Below are 16,209 nucleotides of genomic sequence, written 5' to 3'. Positions count from 1 at the left end.
AATGCTCTCCGACACATGCTGCGAGCCCTGGGGTGTCCTGTGCTGGGCTAGGAGTTGGGCTCGATGATCCTCGTGGGTCCTTTCCAGCCCAGCATATCCGTGATTCTGAGTTTATAAACAAACTCGAGTCCAAAGCCGGTTTCGCTTTGCCCCGCCGGGACCGCGCCGCCGCTCCGGGCGCACGGAGGTGACGCCTGAGGGGCGGTGGCAGCGGGCGGGGCCGGGCCGGCGCCTCTGCCAACCCCGCCGGGCGCTCGGGACACGGCGGGAAGAGAAATTTTGCGCTGCGGACGAAGCTTTCGCTTCCCTGCGGAGAGAACGAAGCGGCCGCGGTTCCCGAGCGCCCGGGCCGGGATGTGAGGGAGGCGGTGGCGCGGCCGTGACGCGGCGCGGGGCGGGGCGGGCGCGGGTCGTTCCGGCCATGCCGAAGCGCTCCTGCCCCTTCGGGGACGCGGCCCCGCTCCAGCTGAAGACCCGCGTGGGGCTGCGGGAGCTGAGCCGCGGCGTGCGGGGCGAGGAGTACCGGCGGGAGGTGTTCGGTGAGCGGGGCGCGGAGGGGGGAGCGCCGGGCCGGCCGGCCCGCCGGGGGATGTGCCGGCCCGCCGCGGCCCGCGGCCGTGAGGAGCCCGCCCCTAACTCTGCTCTCCTCTCCCGCCGGCAGAGAGGACCCGGCGGCTGCTCTTCAGGGGTGCCCAGGCGTACATGGAGGGCGCGGCGGCCGCCGCCCGAGCGGCGGAGCCGGGACCGGCCGAGGAGGCGCAGGGCGAGGGGCCCCGCTGGAGCGGGCAGCTCCTCATCGGCCACGACGGGAAACTGCGGCGGCGGCCCGCCGACAGGGGTGAGTGCCCGGGCCGTGTCACAGAGCCGCGCAATTCCCTGGGCTGAAGGGAGCCATCGAAGTGCAACTCCTATCCCAGGACACCCCCGACGTTCCCACCATGAGCCTGAGAGCGTTGTCGGAATGATTGTTAAACTCTGGCACTTCCCAGAGTTTAAACCTTACCCACTTCCCTGGGGAGCCTGTTGCAGTGCCAGACCACCCTCTGGGTGAAGAGCCTTTTCCTAATATCCAACCTGAACCTCCTCTGACAACTGGAGGCCATTCCCTCTGTTCCTGTCCCTGGTCACTACAGTGACCAGTGCTGCCCTTTGGCTTCCCCTCCCAAGGAAGTCTGTACTATGATGAGTAGTTTAGTGCTGTATAGTTCTTCTTTATTGACTTTCCTTAAAGGAAGTGTTAGATTTGAGCTGACGGATTTCGGAACTGCCGCGTGTATGTTCTGCTTTAGCATCCCTTTGCATCTTGCCACTGAGCAGAGAAAGAGCCAAGAAAGTTCCAAGCGGCTCTCCCTGTCCCTTCGCATTCCCGAGCGTCCTGCGAAGTGCTGCCACCTGTAGCTGTGCACGGACGCGCCGCGCTCTGCAGCTGCTGGGGCTTGCAGCTGCTTTCTCTGCCTTGCTGTAGAGCTCATCCGTTCTTTACCGTGTCTTTGCCAAGCAGTTCCGCCGGTGGGAGCGTCCAGAGCCTGCTCGTCGTGTGTGCGAACGGCCGATGTGAAGGAGGCGTGTGCGCAGTGTGACCGCTTCGTGTGCCAGAGCTGCAGCAGGCTCTGCAGCTGCTGTAACACCGTTACCTGCTCTTTGTGCTCTGCTGTCGAGTAAGTGCCTTTCGAGTTTGGAAGCTAATTTTAATTACACATGGCCTGATAGCTGGGTGCAGCAGATATCTAGCTCATACACATAAAGGAGTCAAGCTCTTCCCATGCTTTAGCAGCAGTAAAACTGTCTGAAACATGCAAACCAAAATGCCTGTGTATGTGAAGCACTCTAATCGACCATAGTACAGGTCTAGTTCAGCTTCTTACTTAAATGCTGTAGGAGGCAAAAATTTCCTTGCTTTCCCACCAGTAATATAGCATGCTGGCCAGTGCTGAATGCATGCACTTCCAAGGAATCTTAATTTTTTTCCCCTTATTGTTAACAGTTCTGTAGTATAAAGAAATACTGAGTGTGCTGTGTGGGAGTCCCATGGTTTTACTTGATAATGGAATAGTATGCCATTGTTATGTTCCAGAAACAGCAGGCATTCTGACTTTTGTTTCTTCTGGTTTTTTTTTTTTTGTTTTTTTTGTTTCTTTTTTCCCCTAGTTATGCTGATGTGGGAGAGCAAGTTCTCTGCAATGGTTGTTCAGTATTTCAAGTCTGAAACTTGATGAAATAACCCTTGTGGCTAAAACATCCATGAATTTCATGAAGTCTTCTCCTTACAGCTGGTCAAATAATCCTTTTAGCATGTGAATTAGTTATGGAATTTCTATGTTTTATATCTTTATATTGTACTTTTAAATATTGTAGCTAAATAAACATTTATATTTTAAAGCTTTTTAGATTATTTTGAGTCAGCTCTCTCCTTTTCCCTAATTGTGATATGCCTGTCTGGAAGGGACCACTCTGTGCTCTTACCTGGTGTTCCTGATGTGATACAGGATTCAGAATATTCTCTTTGCTTGTGGCTCATGTTAGGACACACTTTTGTGGGATCAGAATAGAAATCAGTTGCTCCTTCTGTGCTTTCAGGTGAGTGTGAATCCATTCTGGACACACAACATTTTCTTTGTGAGCTAACTAGGAAAATCAGCCAGGCCTGAGGGCTTTTCCAAATAAGAGAATTTGCTGATTCTGGTTGAGTTTTTTTTAAGCTATCACAAACATCTTGTGGTTACTGACAGCTTGAATTGTTTTAATCTTTCTGTGGTAACTTTAATAGAAAGAGCAATAGCACACCAGGCTTGGAGCAGAAAATTTTTCTCATTAGTAAATTTTCCAGTACCTTCACTGAAAGGTCTTTTTTGGAAAGCAACTTATCTCTATGAGTTTATCACCCACACTGTAAACTTCATGTTGTTCTGAATACCCACTCGGAAATAGCTCGTGAAGTGGTCTGAAAAATGGTCAGCACTCAGGGGTACCTCTCTGTAAACCAGCTCATTCCTCATTTTCTTTTCAAATCACTGCAGAGGCTTCGTATTATTTGTGCTGCAAGAGTGAAGTAAAGTACTACTGGACAGCCCCTCAAAGTAGTCTTTTTTTACTGATTTTGCTATGTTTCATAAAAAAAGCCACTTTTCATCTGGCAAACCAGCTATGCCTAAGAGAAAACTGCTGATTTGAGTGACAGATTTCAGACTGTAGGATAAAAGAAATAGGTTTGACACGCATAAGAAAAGAAATCCTTGTGGCACAGCTAATGGTCTGTTTCTCAAATTCTTTGCCCTGAACTCCTGAAGCAAAGCCTGCCACTCATGCTTCCCAGTCTTCTCAACTGTAATTGGTATGTTTTGGGAGTAACCTTGTTTTACCTCTTTCCCTCCACTTTAGCCATTTCTATTTGAAGAGATGGAAAGTCCATTGCAGTGCAATTTGAGAGCCTGACTTCTCCCTCGTGGGGACACCTTTATTTGACATTCTGTTGGAGGCATTCTGGGTATTTGCCTGTCAGAATCCTGCAGCTACCCAAAGAGAATGGTAAATGCTTTAGCAAAGGGTGGGGGTGGCTGTTGCTGGAGAGCAGCTCTTCTTCATAGCTGCAATGTCATGGTTTTGGGTGTGTCAGCCACAGTGAGGTGCAGGATGACGTCCTCTCTAGCCTGTGTAGCACTTTGTATAACTATGCAGGCACACTTTAAAAGCACTTTGTGCCCTTCAGGGTTTCCTGAGGGGTGTCACTTCACTCTCAAACATATGTGCCAGCTTAGACTGACCATCTGTGCCAGCCTAGGCATGCTGATGGATCTGGTTAGTTTTCCTGTTCTGCATGTTTTGGAGCCAGTTAAAATGGGAGACTTTACTGGTTCTTACTCCAGTCTTCATTTTGAGCAACTGTGAAATGTGTCTTATCTTCATTCCTATAACAAACAAAAAGTCTCAAGTCGGGTGACTTAGTAGTGAAAGAATTAGTTGGGATGTGCAGGAATTCCATGGCATTATCTGTCTTTTCAAAGCTCTAATAGATGAAGTCAGGATGGTGGCAGATCTGTGGTGCAGTTCCCAGCTGGTATCACAGGGCAGATAAAAATGTTCCCCCTTTGGCAATCATTTTAAACCACAAAGCTGAGTTTTATGGATGGGAAAAACCTGTGGTTTACTGCATTTAGATGTTAGTCTTAGGAAAGAGTTTTAAAACTTGGCTTTGTTTCATTTGAAGCTTTAAGCAGTGAACTAAAGCAATTTTCAGTCAAGCATATTTTCCAAAATGAAACCTTTAAGTATGTGTCTGCTTTTTCTTACTCCCTCCTGAGGGTGAGAGACTGAAAATAATGTTTTGCTTCTAGGCTCTGGGAGAGATGAGACATGTTGTTTACAAATGATTTGTGTTTCAAACTAGTGATAGAAATGTTTTTTTGACTCATTTAGTCACTGCCGTATTTCATAGAAAGCTGTCCTCTGTAAACAATGACATAAATTTCATGGCTTAATGTTCTTATTTGTTATCCTCTAGCTGCTTGAAAGATGGTTGTGCATTAGGATAGATACCCAATGCAGCGTGAAGAGCTGGGAGAAGAAAAGCAGAGGGCTGGAAGAAGGTTAGAGGCTGTGAGGGGAAGGGCAGGAGGAGCACAGAACAGCATGGCCAACCCTTGCATAGGGGAGGTCCTTCATACATGTGAGAAATGGGGTTTAGTGGTTACCACATCTGCTTCTCTGGCTTCAGAAGGTGAGAAAACTGCCTGTGTCTACCAAAAGTCTCAAATATTATTCAGGAAAGATCTTCTTCTAGTCCTGCAGTTCTCAGATAAACAATGGGAGGCAAGACTGGAGAGTGTAAATCTTTATAATGCCTACAGAAAAAGAAAGAAAACCTGTGTGAAGGGAAAAATCTTTGGGTGAGAAATACAAAGGTTTTTCTCTTTGCCTAATTAACTCCTCCTCATGAGGACTTGTCTGTTGCCACTGATCATTGAGCTGTAATAGAGTTACAATACAACACATAGGGTACCCCTAGGACTGTAAATGAGAGCCAGAGAAATTGTCTGGTTTATTAGCTGAGCAGGAAATTTGGTTTAATCCTGTGCTTTTTTGTTGTAATTGCATGTTCTTCCCCTCCCACTCAGTGCAAAGTGTCAAAAATCAAAGTTTTCCTGCTGTTCCAAGGGAAGGAGATCCCCTGAGGAGCCAGCAAATTGATGGGTAAAAATATCCTGCAGTAATGATTTTACAGATGGATGAGAAACTTCTGAGGCCTGTGTATCATTACTGGTGACATATGTCTCAAAGCGCTGACCTTTATGTCCAAAAGGAAGTCAGCTGATCTGATCGGGATAAAACAATTTCTTTTAAGACTAATAACTGAGTCAATTCTAGAAATGTGTGGTTTCATAGACACCAAATATTTAAGGACAGTCTAAGGTGGTAAATTACTGCAGTAGTCTCCAGTATCTCCAGACTGTATTAGAACAAACACACAACATTGTAAAAAAGCTCACTGAAAAGAGCAAATACACTTGAGCTTTCTCCTTCAATAGCATTTGTCCTGTGTACAAAGGAATTCCCAAATACTTTGCAGTTCAGTCCAGAAGTCTGCTTTCTTCCAAGAGAAAAGTGAGCCATTCTACAGGTGATCCAGACAGTGTGAAAATTAAAAATTAAATTAATGTTAGCTCTCCATTCTGTGATTGATGTGTCTTTTGTTTAATACAGCCAGCACCTCAGCCTCTTCCCCTCCTTTTTGTTTTAGTGTCCTACACATTTGGGCCCTGACTTGTAGCCAGTTCATAGGCTTTTTTTTTGTGTTCCTTTCTGAACAGGCGATAGCTAGATGCTCTTGTATTTTTTCTCAGGACAGGGCATAAACTCCAAATAATGCAGGTGAGAGTGAGAGACAATGTCCTTTTTTTCCTTGTGAGGATGGGTAAGGCAATTACGCTTTGCTGCCATCAGCTGTGACACTCAGAAGTGGCAGCAATATGCAAAGAGCTTAAATCTTCTGAATCTTACTTTGAAGAGGTGCAGCCAAGAAGTAGAAATGGAAACAGTTATCTTTGTCCCCAGGTTTGTTGGGCTTGTTTTCATTTGAAAACACTCAACTGGCCTCTGGCTGGATTGGTGAGACAGCAGCAAATGCCAGCACCATGCAAGGAATAAAGACTTCTGTCTTTTATCATGCTCCCTACCAGTCATTAAGTAATGGCTTTGGGTTTTGACAGGATCAAACTGGATTAAAAAATTGAATCCCGGCAAAATTTACCTGTCATTAATCTCCCACATATGGAGTATGTGTACAAACTTGCTTCTACTGCTGCTTTGTAGCTTTTGGTTAGGTGTGATACTGTTTCATCATGGCAAATTCTGCAACTAAAAGCTCTTTGTGCCGTTGTTACCACCCATCTGGATTCCATGAGCACTGATTACCTGGACATGAAGCCTTCTGTGCCTGGGGAAGCTCCAGCTGGGGTAGAGCGTGGCAGAATACCTCCACAGTTTGTTCTGTGTCTGTCAAGCCCTGTCCTCTGTTCTTTGCAGTGCTTTACCATCAATTGTCAGACTAGGCTTAGATCCAGGCTCCTGCAGGAACATGTGGGGCTGTCCAGGGAGAGGGAGGAAAACCTCAAACCAACAGCAGCACTCAGACATGTGCAGAACAAAACTGCTGCAGCAGCACAGTGACTCCAGAGCCCAACCTGGCAGCACAGCCTCGGCTGTGGCAGCTCAGAAGAGGTGAGGACTGTGGGGGGCTGCTCCCAGAGAGCATCCTGCTCCCAGCAAGGCTTTTGAGTGAGGACAGGTAAGGCTGAGAAAGGTCACCTGTATCTGCTCTTTCCTCCACTCTCTTTAGGGTTTTTCAGTACTGGGAAGGTGAAGGTAGCAAAGCTTTGAACTTTTTTTTTGGTGGTGAAGTAGATTGGTTAAGCTATTAAAAGCAGCCAGAAAATGTTAATGACTCTTTAAGAAATAAGTAGGAGCTATGTAATTTAAAGGCAAATACTTGTGGGTAGAAAGTTGGAATAAAATTCTTCCAATTTACTTTTTATTTTACATTATTAAAATTGCAATAGGGTGAAAGCAATCACAGAGCGTTGTATATTTTGATGGCTAATATGCATGCATACACATATATAACTTTTTTGTATAGATACTTCATATTGATAGATATTGAAATACCTTTAGCTTTTGCACTTTGATTGCATTTTGAACTGCTACAATTGTAATACAAGCTTTAATATTTGCTGGTCGTGTGTATTCTGGGCTTTTTTAATTTTGTTTTCTTCCTCTGGGAAAAAACTCAGCTGGAATCAAATTATTTTGTCTTACACTTTTATTAAAAGTTTTTATACTCATGGCTGCGATTTGCATTAAAACCCTGTGATAGATGTTAAGTTACTTATCTCTTACAGAGCTTATTATTGCTTGAACATTTTGTGGTTATAGGATTTACTTTAAATGTTAGGATTTATTTAATTGTATTTTCTTACATTGTCTTTCTCAAGTGTCATAGTTTAAATCATGATCCCCTTCTCATTTATTTGTTCTGTAAGATGCAGATATGTTTTTCTCTTTCTTCTTTCCCTGACAAAGACCCAGTTGAAGGTTTTGAGGGCAGGTGTCCCCTTGATAACCTGCACCAGTACTGTCCTGATCTGGTCTGTACGATTTCTCTTAAACTTGCACTGAATTCCTCCAGCTGCCAGCGGCTCCTTGTGCAGAAGTGCTCTTTAATCTGATTAGAAGCTTAAGATAAAACAAACCCTCCTCCAGCCTTCGCAGCAGAAGTTTCATCTTCAAGTCACAGGGTGGCAGCACGACGTTGGGTTTATGTCTATTATGACCCGAATTCTTGGTTTTTTATGAAGTCCTCACTGCTCAATTGATACTGTAATAACTGGACTGCTGATTTTGAGAGGAAGTGTGTTTTAAAATATTTGCCTCCTAAAGCTGTAGGTCAAATGTTCACAAAACAGATTTTTTTTTTAAATCTCAGATATTTTGTATTGTTCATAAAACATGGCCTGAAATTCCGAACAGACCATTTCACTGCCTGCAAAGACAAGAGCAAAATGTAAATCAGATGCAAAAGCATAAATTGATCCCATTTGTTTCTTTGAATTCTAATGTATCAGTATGACAAATAAGGGTGATTATATGCCAACATGTAAGTTATGTCACACTTTTCTTAAAAAAAACAAAAACAAAAAAAGAAAAACCCAAACCAAAAATTCCCATTACACATTTCTTTGCATTGAATTAACATCCTACTCAAGCTGCTTCTCATAAAAATGTGAAAGAGTACAGTGATGTCCATGCCAAGAGTAGGACTGTGAATCTGGACCAGGAAATGTGCAGTGGGCTGCTGACTGGCAGTGGCACCTGAGGGATGGTCCTGGCAGTGGTGGAAAAAATGGGGAGAGTTGTGCCAGTCTTTGAGCAGAACAGTTTGGGAAATGATGGGCTGGTCAGTGTGACCTCAGTCCACAGGAATGTTACAGTGTGAATCCTCACAAAAGCTGTGTCCAGCTCCACATCCCAGCACAGGAAGGGTGGGAACATAATTGGGAACAGTCACACAGATTCATCAAGGACCTATTACATGTGACCAACCTCGCTGGCTTTTCTGATGAGATGAGATGAGCAGCACTGGAGGAGAGGAGAGAAATGGAGAGGTGTCCTTGCCAGGGGAAAGGCAAACCTTGTCGGGCTGCAGGAACAGGAGGAGCACAGACCCCCCTGTGCCAGAGATCCAGAGCTGCTGCTGCTGCTGCACACGAGGCTTTAGTGGTCCTGGAGACCCTGCAGTGTAGAGAAACCACAGAGGGGAACAAGAAGCCTGGCGACTTCCAGGTTACACATGGGGCACATCTGTGCTCTTCTACCAAAGCACAAGGATTTCATGAGTTTCTGAGGACTGCAAGGCTGTGTGTTGAGGTGTGGTGCTTTTGGACACATTTAGGAGTTTACAGTACTGTTGAAACTCTTCAGCACTCTGAGATCTGCTGCCTTCTTCTGTTCTGAGCATTGATTGCTGCTGCCAGAAATGAGGAACTGCTAAAAGGCTATGAGTATGTCCACTCTTACATCCTGTTTACTCTGCTAGAACTACTGATATGATCAAACTTACTCATATCCTTAGGTGTTTTGGTAGGATGTGCTGTAGAGTGCAGCACTTCACTGAATATTGATTTCTGAACCTAAAGAAATGATTCAATTTTCAACCAAGTAGTTTACATACAGAATTTAATGCACTTTTATGCATTCCATCCCAGTGAGTTTCATTTCATTCATTGGAGCTTGGTTCTCCCACGTTTTCTTGCACTGAGTAATACCTCCCCAAATGAGTAATCTGATTGTTCTCATTTTGCTTTCCATGATAGCAAGATTATTTACTGCCCCAAAACTGATTTTGAAGTATTTTTAAATGCGGTAAAAACAAGCTTAGAAACCTGGGATCAGTTGGGATAACCAGTATAAGGAGTTAAAGTAGAGTAAAATTTAAGGTTGAAAATATGTAGTCAATGTGCAGATATTCATGGTCTCCTCCCAAAAATGTTAAGAAAGCCCATTTGAATATTTCCTTCATAAATTGTTTTCTTTTCTGTTGAGTGGTTTCACTCCAGGTTGTTCTGGAAGTCCTCACTTCTCTAAAAATGAGAGAACTTGGTCTCAGGTGTAGTCACCTGTACTGCTGCTTACAGAGCTGGTTTGAAGAAATTTGTGTACTTAGATGGGTCACAGAAATGCAGGATCTTTCTTGTTCAGCCAGGGCATGGAGTAAAGTGGTATTATAGAAAACCGCTTTTTTCCTGTGACTTTGGATCAGCACTACTGAAGACAAACTTCTATAAGTCCTGAAAATACCTTTTGTTCCTTACGTAGCTCATACTGGAGTGTGCTGTCTTGTTGAGACCAAAAACCAGAAGTTATTGAACATGGAGTTAGGGGGACTTGCTTTCTTCCCTGGTACAAGACTTCACTCTGTTTACTCTGTGCACTCTCCTATGCCCTCCCTGTTGTGTTTGGGACCATTGGCAGAACAGTTTTTCTTACATCTTGCACTGGCTTTGTCCCTTCTGTGCTGTTGCTGCTGATAAGGTGAGAGTCTGTGCACTTCTTTTCCCCTTAGCACTAACAAGTTTCCCATTTGTGAACTGCAGTGCTGTCCTTGTTCTGCTGGAGAAATCATCAGTGCTCGTGATGCTGTCCCTTCATTGCTGCTGCTGCTGCTCCTTGTAATCTACTGCAAAACAACACAACTTGGGGTTCTTTCCTCTTCTTCTTAGTGCCAGACATTGTGGCAAGTGCAGCTTCATGTGCAGGAGTTGTGGCTCTGAGCTGTACCTGAAATGTCTGTGATATTAATTCCATACGTGGTTGCTTCTGCCCAAGTTAAATGAAGACTTCTACCATAAGGAGTGCTGCCAGAAATGAGAGTACCCTTTAAAGTTTAGTAGCATACATCACTTGGACATGAAAACTAGTTCCAACCTTAACACTTGTTCTCTGTATTTTCTCAAGAATTTCAGTTCTTGTGAGGCCTTTAACTTAGAATATTTTCTTAGTTTGCTTAACTCCTGCTACCATCTGTTGTTCAGTAACAACTCGGAGCCAAGGCGGCTGATGGAGATCTGAGTTCTCCTAGATCAGCACTTGGCACACAAGCTTTTTCACAACCCAACAAGCAGTTCCAACAGCTGCATGCATGAATCACTTAAGTTATAGTACCCTGCAGTACCCTGTAAGAATGGGTTTTGACAATCTGGTCAGATGCCACACAAGCAAAAGTGCGATGAACTGAGCTCCTTGGAAGGTGTGAAATAAATTTAAGATTATTATTTTGATACATATTTTAATGCAACACACTCCACAGTTTCATTACTGTTCAGAAAGTTCTTAGACTACCTAGATTGCATGTAAGAGTTTATAATTACTGAAAAAATTCAGTGGGCTGGGGTGTGTGTGTGTTTATTTGTTGTAGCAAACTATTCTGACACATTCCCTGTGGCATTTCATGTTACTGAGAGACAGTTTGCCCCAGCAGTAGGACAGCTTTTCACGTGCTTTCGAGTCAGTCTATATTTAAACCTGTCTCCAGCAGTATTTTATTTCAGTTGTTTTCCTCTGGTTTGCCTAGCTGTGGATGCATTCTTGATTATGATCTGTGTTTATTGAAAATTTGCTGTCACAGAACCATAGAATCATTTAGGTTGTAAAAAACATCAAATCCAACCAATTCACCCAGCACTGCCGAGCCCATCACTAAACCCTGTCCCCAGGTGCCACATCCACACAGCTTTTAAATACCCCCAGAATGATGAGTGACTCCACCATTCCCTGGGCAGCCTGTCCCAGTGTTCACATCCTGCTCTTCCCCAAACGCTGCAGAACATCCTTTCATTCAGAATCTGGCCTTGCCAGGGTACCCCTTAAAGCTTTGCAGGAGGACTGTGAGGATTCCAGGTTGGTTTCATAGCAGGCAGCACCAACACCGAGGGGCCAGTGTCAATGAGCCTGGTGTCACTGGGCAAACGGGGCTGCACAGCTGAGGATCTGCCCCCGTGTGCAATTTGTGTTCTGCTCTAGTGCTGTCATTATTTGTTTAATGATAACCATTGCTTTGGCTGAGTGTTTAACACGAGGCCATTTACAAAGGATTTATGGAGTCCATATGTTTGGATTTCACTTAGCTGCCCAAATAAGGGGGGAGGGAGCAGAATGGAGGTTGATTTTATTTTGAACCTGCATCTGCAGACTAGCTGGAGCCAAGCAGGGTAACTATAGGATGGGACAATATCATCCAGGAATAGGGTGTTAAAACTTCTTGGGCAACTTCCACGGAGCTGCCTGGCAGGAATTCCCCCTCAGTTCCTCTTAGAAGATGAGATCAGTGGGTACCCAGGGGATAATGTGGGCTGGGTGCCAGAGAGGGGAAGCTTTCCCTGGTTCTGCAGTAGGATGGGAAAAAACATGATTAATCTTGAGTTCCAAGAGTTTTATCAATAATGCTGAGTTGGACTGCAAGCCTTTCACGCCTAGGAAAGTGGGTAAATTGGTCTCAGGGTGTCCAGGCTGCAGACTGAGGCAGTGAACTTGAGGATGTGGAAGTAGCTTGGGTTTAGTTTCCCACATTTTAAAGAGTTCTTAAGTGTTTGTAAGAGTTTTAAAGAGAAGATGTAAATATTTTCCATCAGCAATTTTCAGTTAGTGTCTTATCAGGTACTTAACTCTACATTTTTAGAGAACTCTAGATAGGTTAAACTTGATAGTTCATACCGCAAAGCAAAGTGAGATAAAGGGCAGACAAATTTTCTGTTTTGTTTTCCCCAGGTTTTTTATATTTATCAGGTGGAAATTCACACATATTTAGGTATGTCCTGTAACAGAAATGGATGTCAGACAGAAAGGGATAACCAAATATTTTTTAAAGCAATCATTTCCCTTCTAACTCTACTAAAGGAGCCACAGTGTGTGACAAAAGGCACTGGGCACTTATCTCCTCCTCTTATCTGTAGCTGAATTGGTATAAAAAATATCAGTAGGAATAGGAAATCACTTTAAAACTCAATGGGAGACTTGCTCTTTTTTTTGTTTAGGCCAGTATGGCAAAATACACCAGTCAAGAGTCTATATGAAACTTGAGGACATGGATCTGTACGGACACTGTAAGTGTTCTTATGGATTGGGGTCAAATGAAGTCTTCACAGTGACCCAAGGAGCATCCAGCATGAGGAAAATAATTATTTAAAGAGGTATTCTGTCAGTTGATAACACACCCTCTAGAAGGGACTGCAGAAGATAAAGAGACAGGGTAAGGCACAAAGAAAGAATGAAAGAGAGGGAGAAGAGGAAGAAGGACTCCATTGTTCCTTGTCTGCTGGGAATAGATGGGAGAATGATGTCATAAGGCAAAAGGCAAATAAAGAGAACTGGAATTCTGAAAAAAAAAACTTGAAAAAAGGGAAAAGAAACTAAGTAGTGCAGGCTGGTCTCTACAGGTGCCACCCAGCAATCTGCATCCAACCTCCGTACAGCAGGGAACTGAAAGCCCACCTCCATGTGCCAGCTTTTTTCCTGCTCCCAGGAGAGGAGATCTGCTCAGCAGAAGACAGATGGCATTGCCATTGCCTGGGCTCCTGTGGGGGCTTTTTCCAGATGGGGAGTTGGAAGCTTCTTTGTGCTGCTCCAGCCTTCCTGTGCAGCAGCCCTCGGGTGCTTGGGGCTCCACCAGCCTGCGTGCCTGATCCAGTGCTGCTCAGAGAAAACTGCAGCTGAACCCGTTAGGAAAATAAATGGATTTATATCCAGGGTTTTCTTCCTGTTTGAGGTGTCCTTGTTGACTTCTCCTTTCTTGTGAGGAGAGATTATAGAGAGATTGCTAATAAAAGCCAAGTTACTGTCAGTGATCTGAAAAGAAAGTTGACACAACTGTTCTGCACAGGGGAACCCCAGACAGCCCTGTGCCACTCACACACTGACCTCCAGCCAAACTCGGTGCTTTCCTGCACTGATGGGATGCCTCTCCTACCTCAAGCAAGGCACAGTATGAGAGGTTTCTCAAAGTTACCTGAAAAATCGCTGGGCAGTCCAGGAAGCATTGCCCTCATTACAACTCCCTTTGCTGCTTATGGGAATTAAAAAAAAAAAGATCATTTTAAATACCAAGCAGCCACCTTTGATCCCCGCTTCCTTCACACTGAGCAAGTCTCCACAGAAAGTAAAACTTTGGAGAGGTAACCTGATTGTAAGTTTAACAATCAAATAAAGGGAGATACTAAGTTTAATTCCTTTATCTTAGTTACACATTAAATTTATGACCTCACCTGCGTAAATAAGTACATTTTGTTCCGCTTTCTTCTACTTCCTTTCCTCTGCAACTTTCCAATCTGCAGTTGCTCCAAGAGACTTTGTTCTCTCTGCTTTTTACTCATTCTACACTCATTACTGGATGGGCACCAGGTATTCCTGTCTTCCTGTTTAGTTTAATTTCTCCCAGTATCATCAGAATAACAATCAATCACAGCAGCTAAACATATCATATGGAAAACTTACGGTGTGCTGCAACCATCCTAATAATATCACTCCATTTTTTGTTCTGGAAGTTCATTGAAGGGCTAATGTTTTGATCTTTCTGCATATCTATAAAGCCTTTAAAAGTCACTGGAGCAATTTATCAAGTATGTGAGAAAAGTTCATTAGCTATTTAGAAAAAAAAATCACTCAAATGCTCTATGAGCTCCAGCCCTGTGTGTGGGAGAAGGTGCTGGAATTGTTCTCTGAAGTCAGATCTGTGCCCCAGTAAATTAAAATAAAAAGCCAATTTCAGAGTAAGGAGCCTCTAAAGCGCAGCAAGTCCTAATGCAGAGCAGGATCACAGAATCACAGAATAAGCCAAGCTGGAAGGGACCCACAAGGACCATCGAGTCCAGCATGTTTAAGAATGGATTTCGTGTTCATTTAAATCCAATTTCAATGAACTCTCAGGCACTCTGCTGAAGATCACAATCACTACTTTTTGTTCAGATATAGATTTTGTCAGTACCACGCAACTTCCTGGGTAACAGCATCAGTACTGTAAGGACACAGCAGCACAAAGGAATAGATACAGCGAGTTTAACTAAAGATCGCAGCTTTTGGGGAAGGGTCTGTGTGTCCTCTGTGAAGACTTTTCACTCCAGCATAAAAATAATTCTATCTTCTGCAGGGTGAATGTATTAATATGTAGAGAATTTGAGAGACCTTCAGAATCCAGAAAATACAGCAAACGCTGAGTTGCCATTGGTCTTCCTGAAGCAAACTCAAAGCCCCGATGAAATGCAACATTACAGTCAGTTACAGTAACCTGACAAAAGACACGAAGAAAATGTGGAAAACACAGTTACATTTAACACAAAGCCAATCTTTGGGGGGAGGCAAAAAAACCCAGTTACAGGCAAAAAAAACCCCATGTGAAGCAGCACTTCAGCAAACGGGAAACAGAACTGAGCTATGCGCAGGCTGAAAAACCACAGAGGGAAGTAGAGTTTTTACACATGAATACCTTGATTTGGTCTCAAAGAACCCACCACCCTCACAAAACCAGGGTGGCAACCATCAGTTAGAGAAATTTTAAAAAGTGTCAAGCAGGAACTACTGTAACAAATTGCATTTGTTTAAAATGATTTTGGGCAGAGAGCAAGCAGCCATCACCTGATTAGAATGCAGCATATGCTGCAGCAGACAGCGGGCACACGGCTGCACACTCAGCTGCAGGGGGACAATAATCCCGCTCGCTACAGGCACTGTGTGTTCCTTGCGTGTTTCTCCTCGTGGCATTAACCTCCCTGTTATTACAAAAATTGAGCTCAGAGTGGAAGACAAACACTCATTTGCAGCGCTGAAGAAACAACATCCTTTACGTTCGCCTGTTTCTTCAACTGTGTTTTTACCTCTGAATCTCTTCTAGATACAGTGAAATAAACCAGACCTGCTAAATCATCATTTCCCAAACTTCTCAGGCAGATCTGTACAACTTGCACAGGCACTTTCCGTGTGTGGGCCCCTATTCTGCACCTCTGGCTCCTTGGAGTTTGCACTCCCACTGTGGGCTGTGACCTCTGATCTGAGACCACCATCCTACAGCCAGCTACTGGAGATAAAAATCTGTTTTAGCATGTGCTTTCTAAGAAGCAAAGGGTATTTTCTCTGACAAAGATTGAAAAGGCCCCACAAGCACTCAGGAGTATGAAAACACAGTGCTGGTGTACTGAGCACTTCAACACATGGGCACAATCCAAAGCAGCAGAAAACATTTCCCACTAGTTACAGCAAGGACCATGCAATTCAAACAATCCAGGCAAGTTTTTGCCCTCAAACCTCCAAAGACTATCATTATTTGTTTCTCAGGTGGAAAACTGAACGAATTCAAAAAACAGCTAGGACTCGAGGCAAGGATGAGAAGTGGAGAGCACGTGGAGGTCACCTGCTGGAGGAGTGAAGATGCATAACGAAAAATTAAGAAAAAGCTGCTTATTGTACTGGGGGTTTGGGGGGGTAGAGGTCACAGTTTGTGCAAAGTTTTGGAACCTTTGCACAGTTTGTGCAAAAGTTTGGAATGCTATGAACCAGAGTGATATTAATCCACTTCATAGGGAGAACGGCCTGTCATATCCTAATGGGATTCTACTGGATGCTTTAGTTACACCAGGGAATATAAACTGGAATTTGCAGAATTACCTGGCTCCAGCC

At 44.1% G+C, this 16,209-nt stretch overlaps 1 protein-coding gene across 1 annotated transcript; it reads left to right on the top strand.

Annotated features, from left to right (window-relative positions):
* Window positions 1-206: 206 nt before the first annotated feature.
* SIVA1 (SIVA1 apoptosis inducing factor) lies at window positions 207-2,379 on the top strand. The gene is made up of 4 exons (XM_068192246.1): window positions 207-539; window positions 662-838; window positions 1,502-1,658; window positions 2,149-2,379. The coding sequence occupies exons 1-4, from the start codon at window positions 422-424 to the stop codon at window positions 2,204-2,206; spliced, it is 510 nt and encodes a 169-aa protein (XP_068048347.1). The 5' UTR covers window positions 207-421; the 3' UTR covers window positions 2,207-2,379.
* The last annotated feature ends 13,830 nt before the right edge of the window (window positions 2,380-16,209 follow it).

This window comes from Anomalospiza imberbis, chromosome 6, assembly GCF_031753505.1.
Source record: "Anomalospiza imberbis isolate Cuckoo-Finch-1a 21T00152 chromosome 6, ASM3175350v1, whole genome shotgun sequence".
In the NCBI taxonomy this organism is placed as follows: domain Eukaryota; kingdom Metazoa; phylum Chordata; class Aves; order Passeriformes; family Viduidae; genus Anomalospiza; species Anomalospiza imberbis.
The sequence above is the reverse complement of the archived record's forward strand: the minus strand, read 5'-3'. Positions and strand labels throughout refer to the sequence as shown.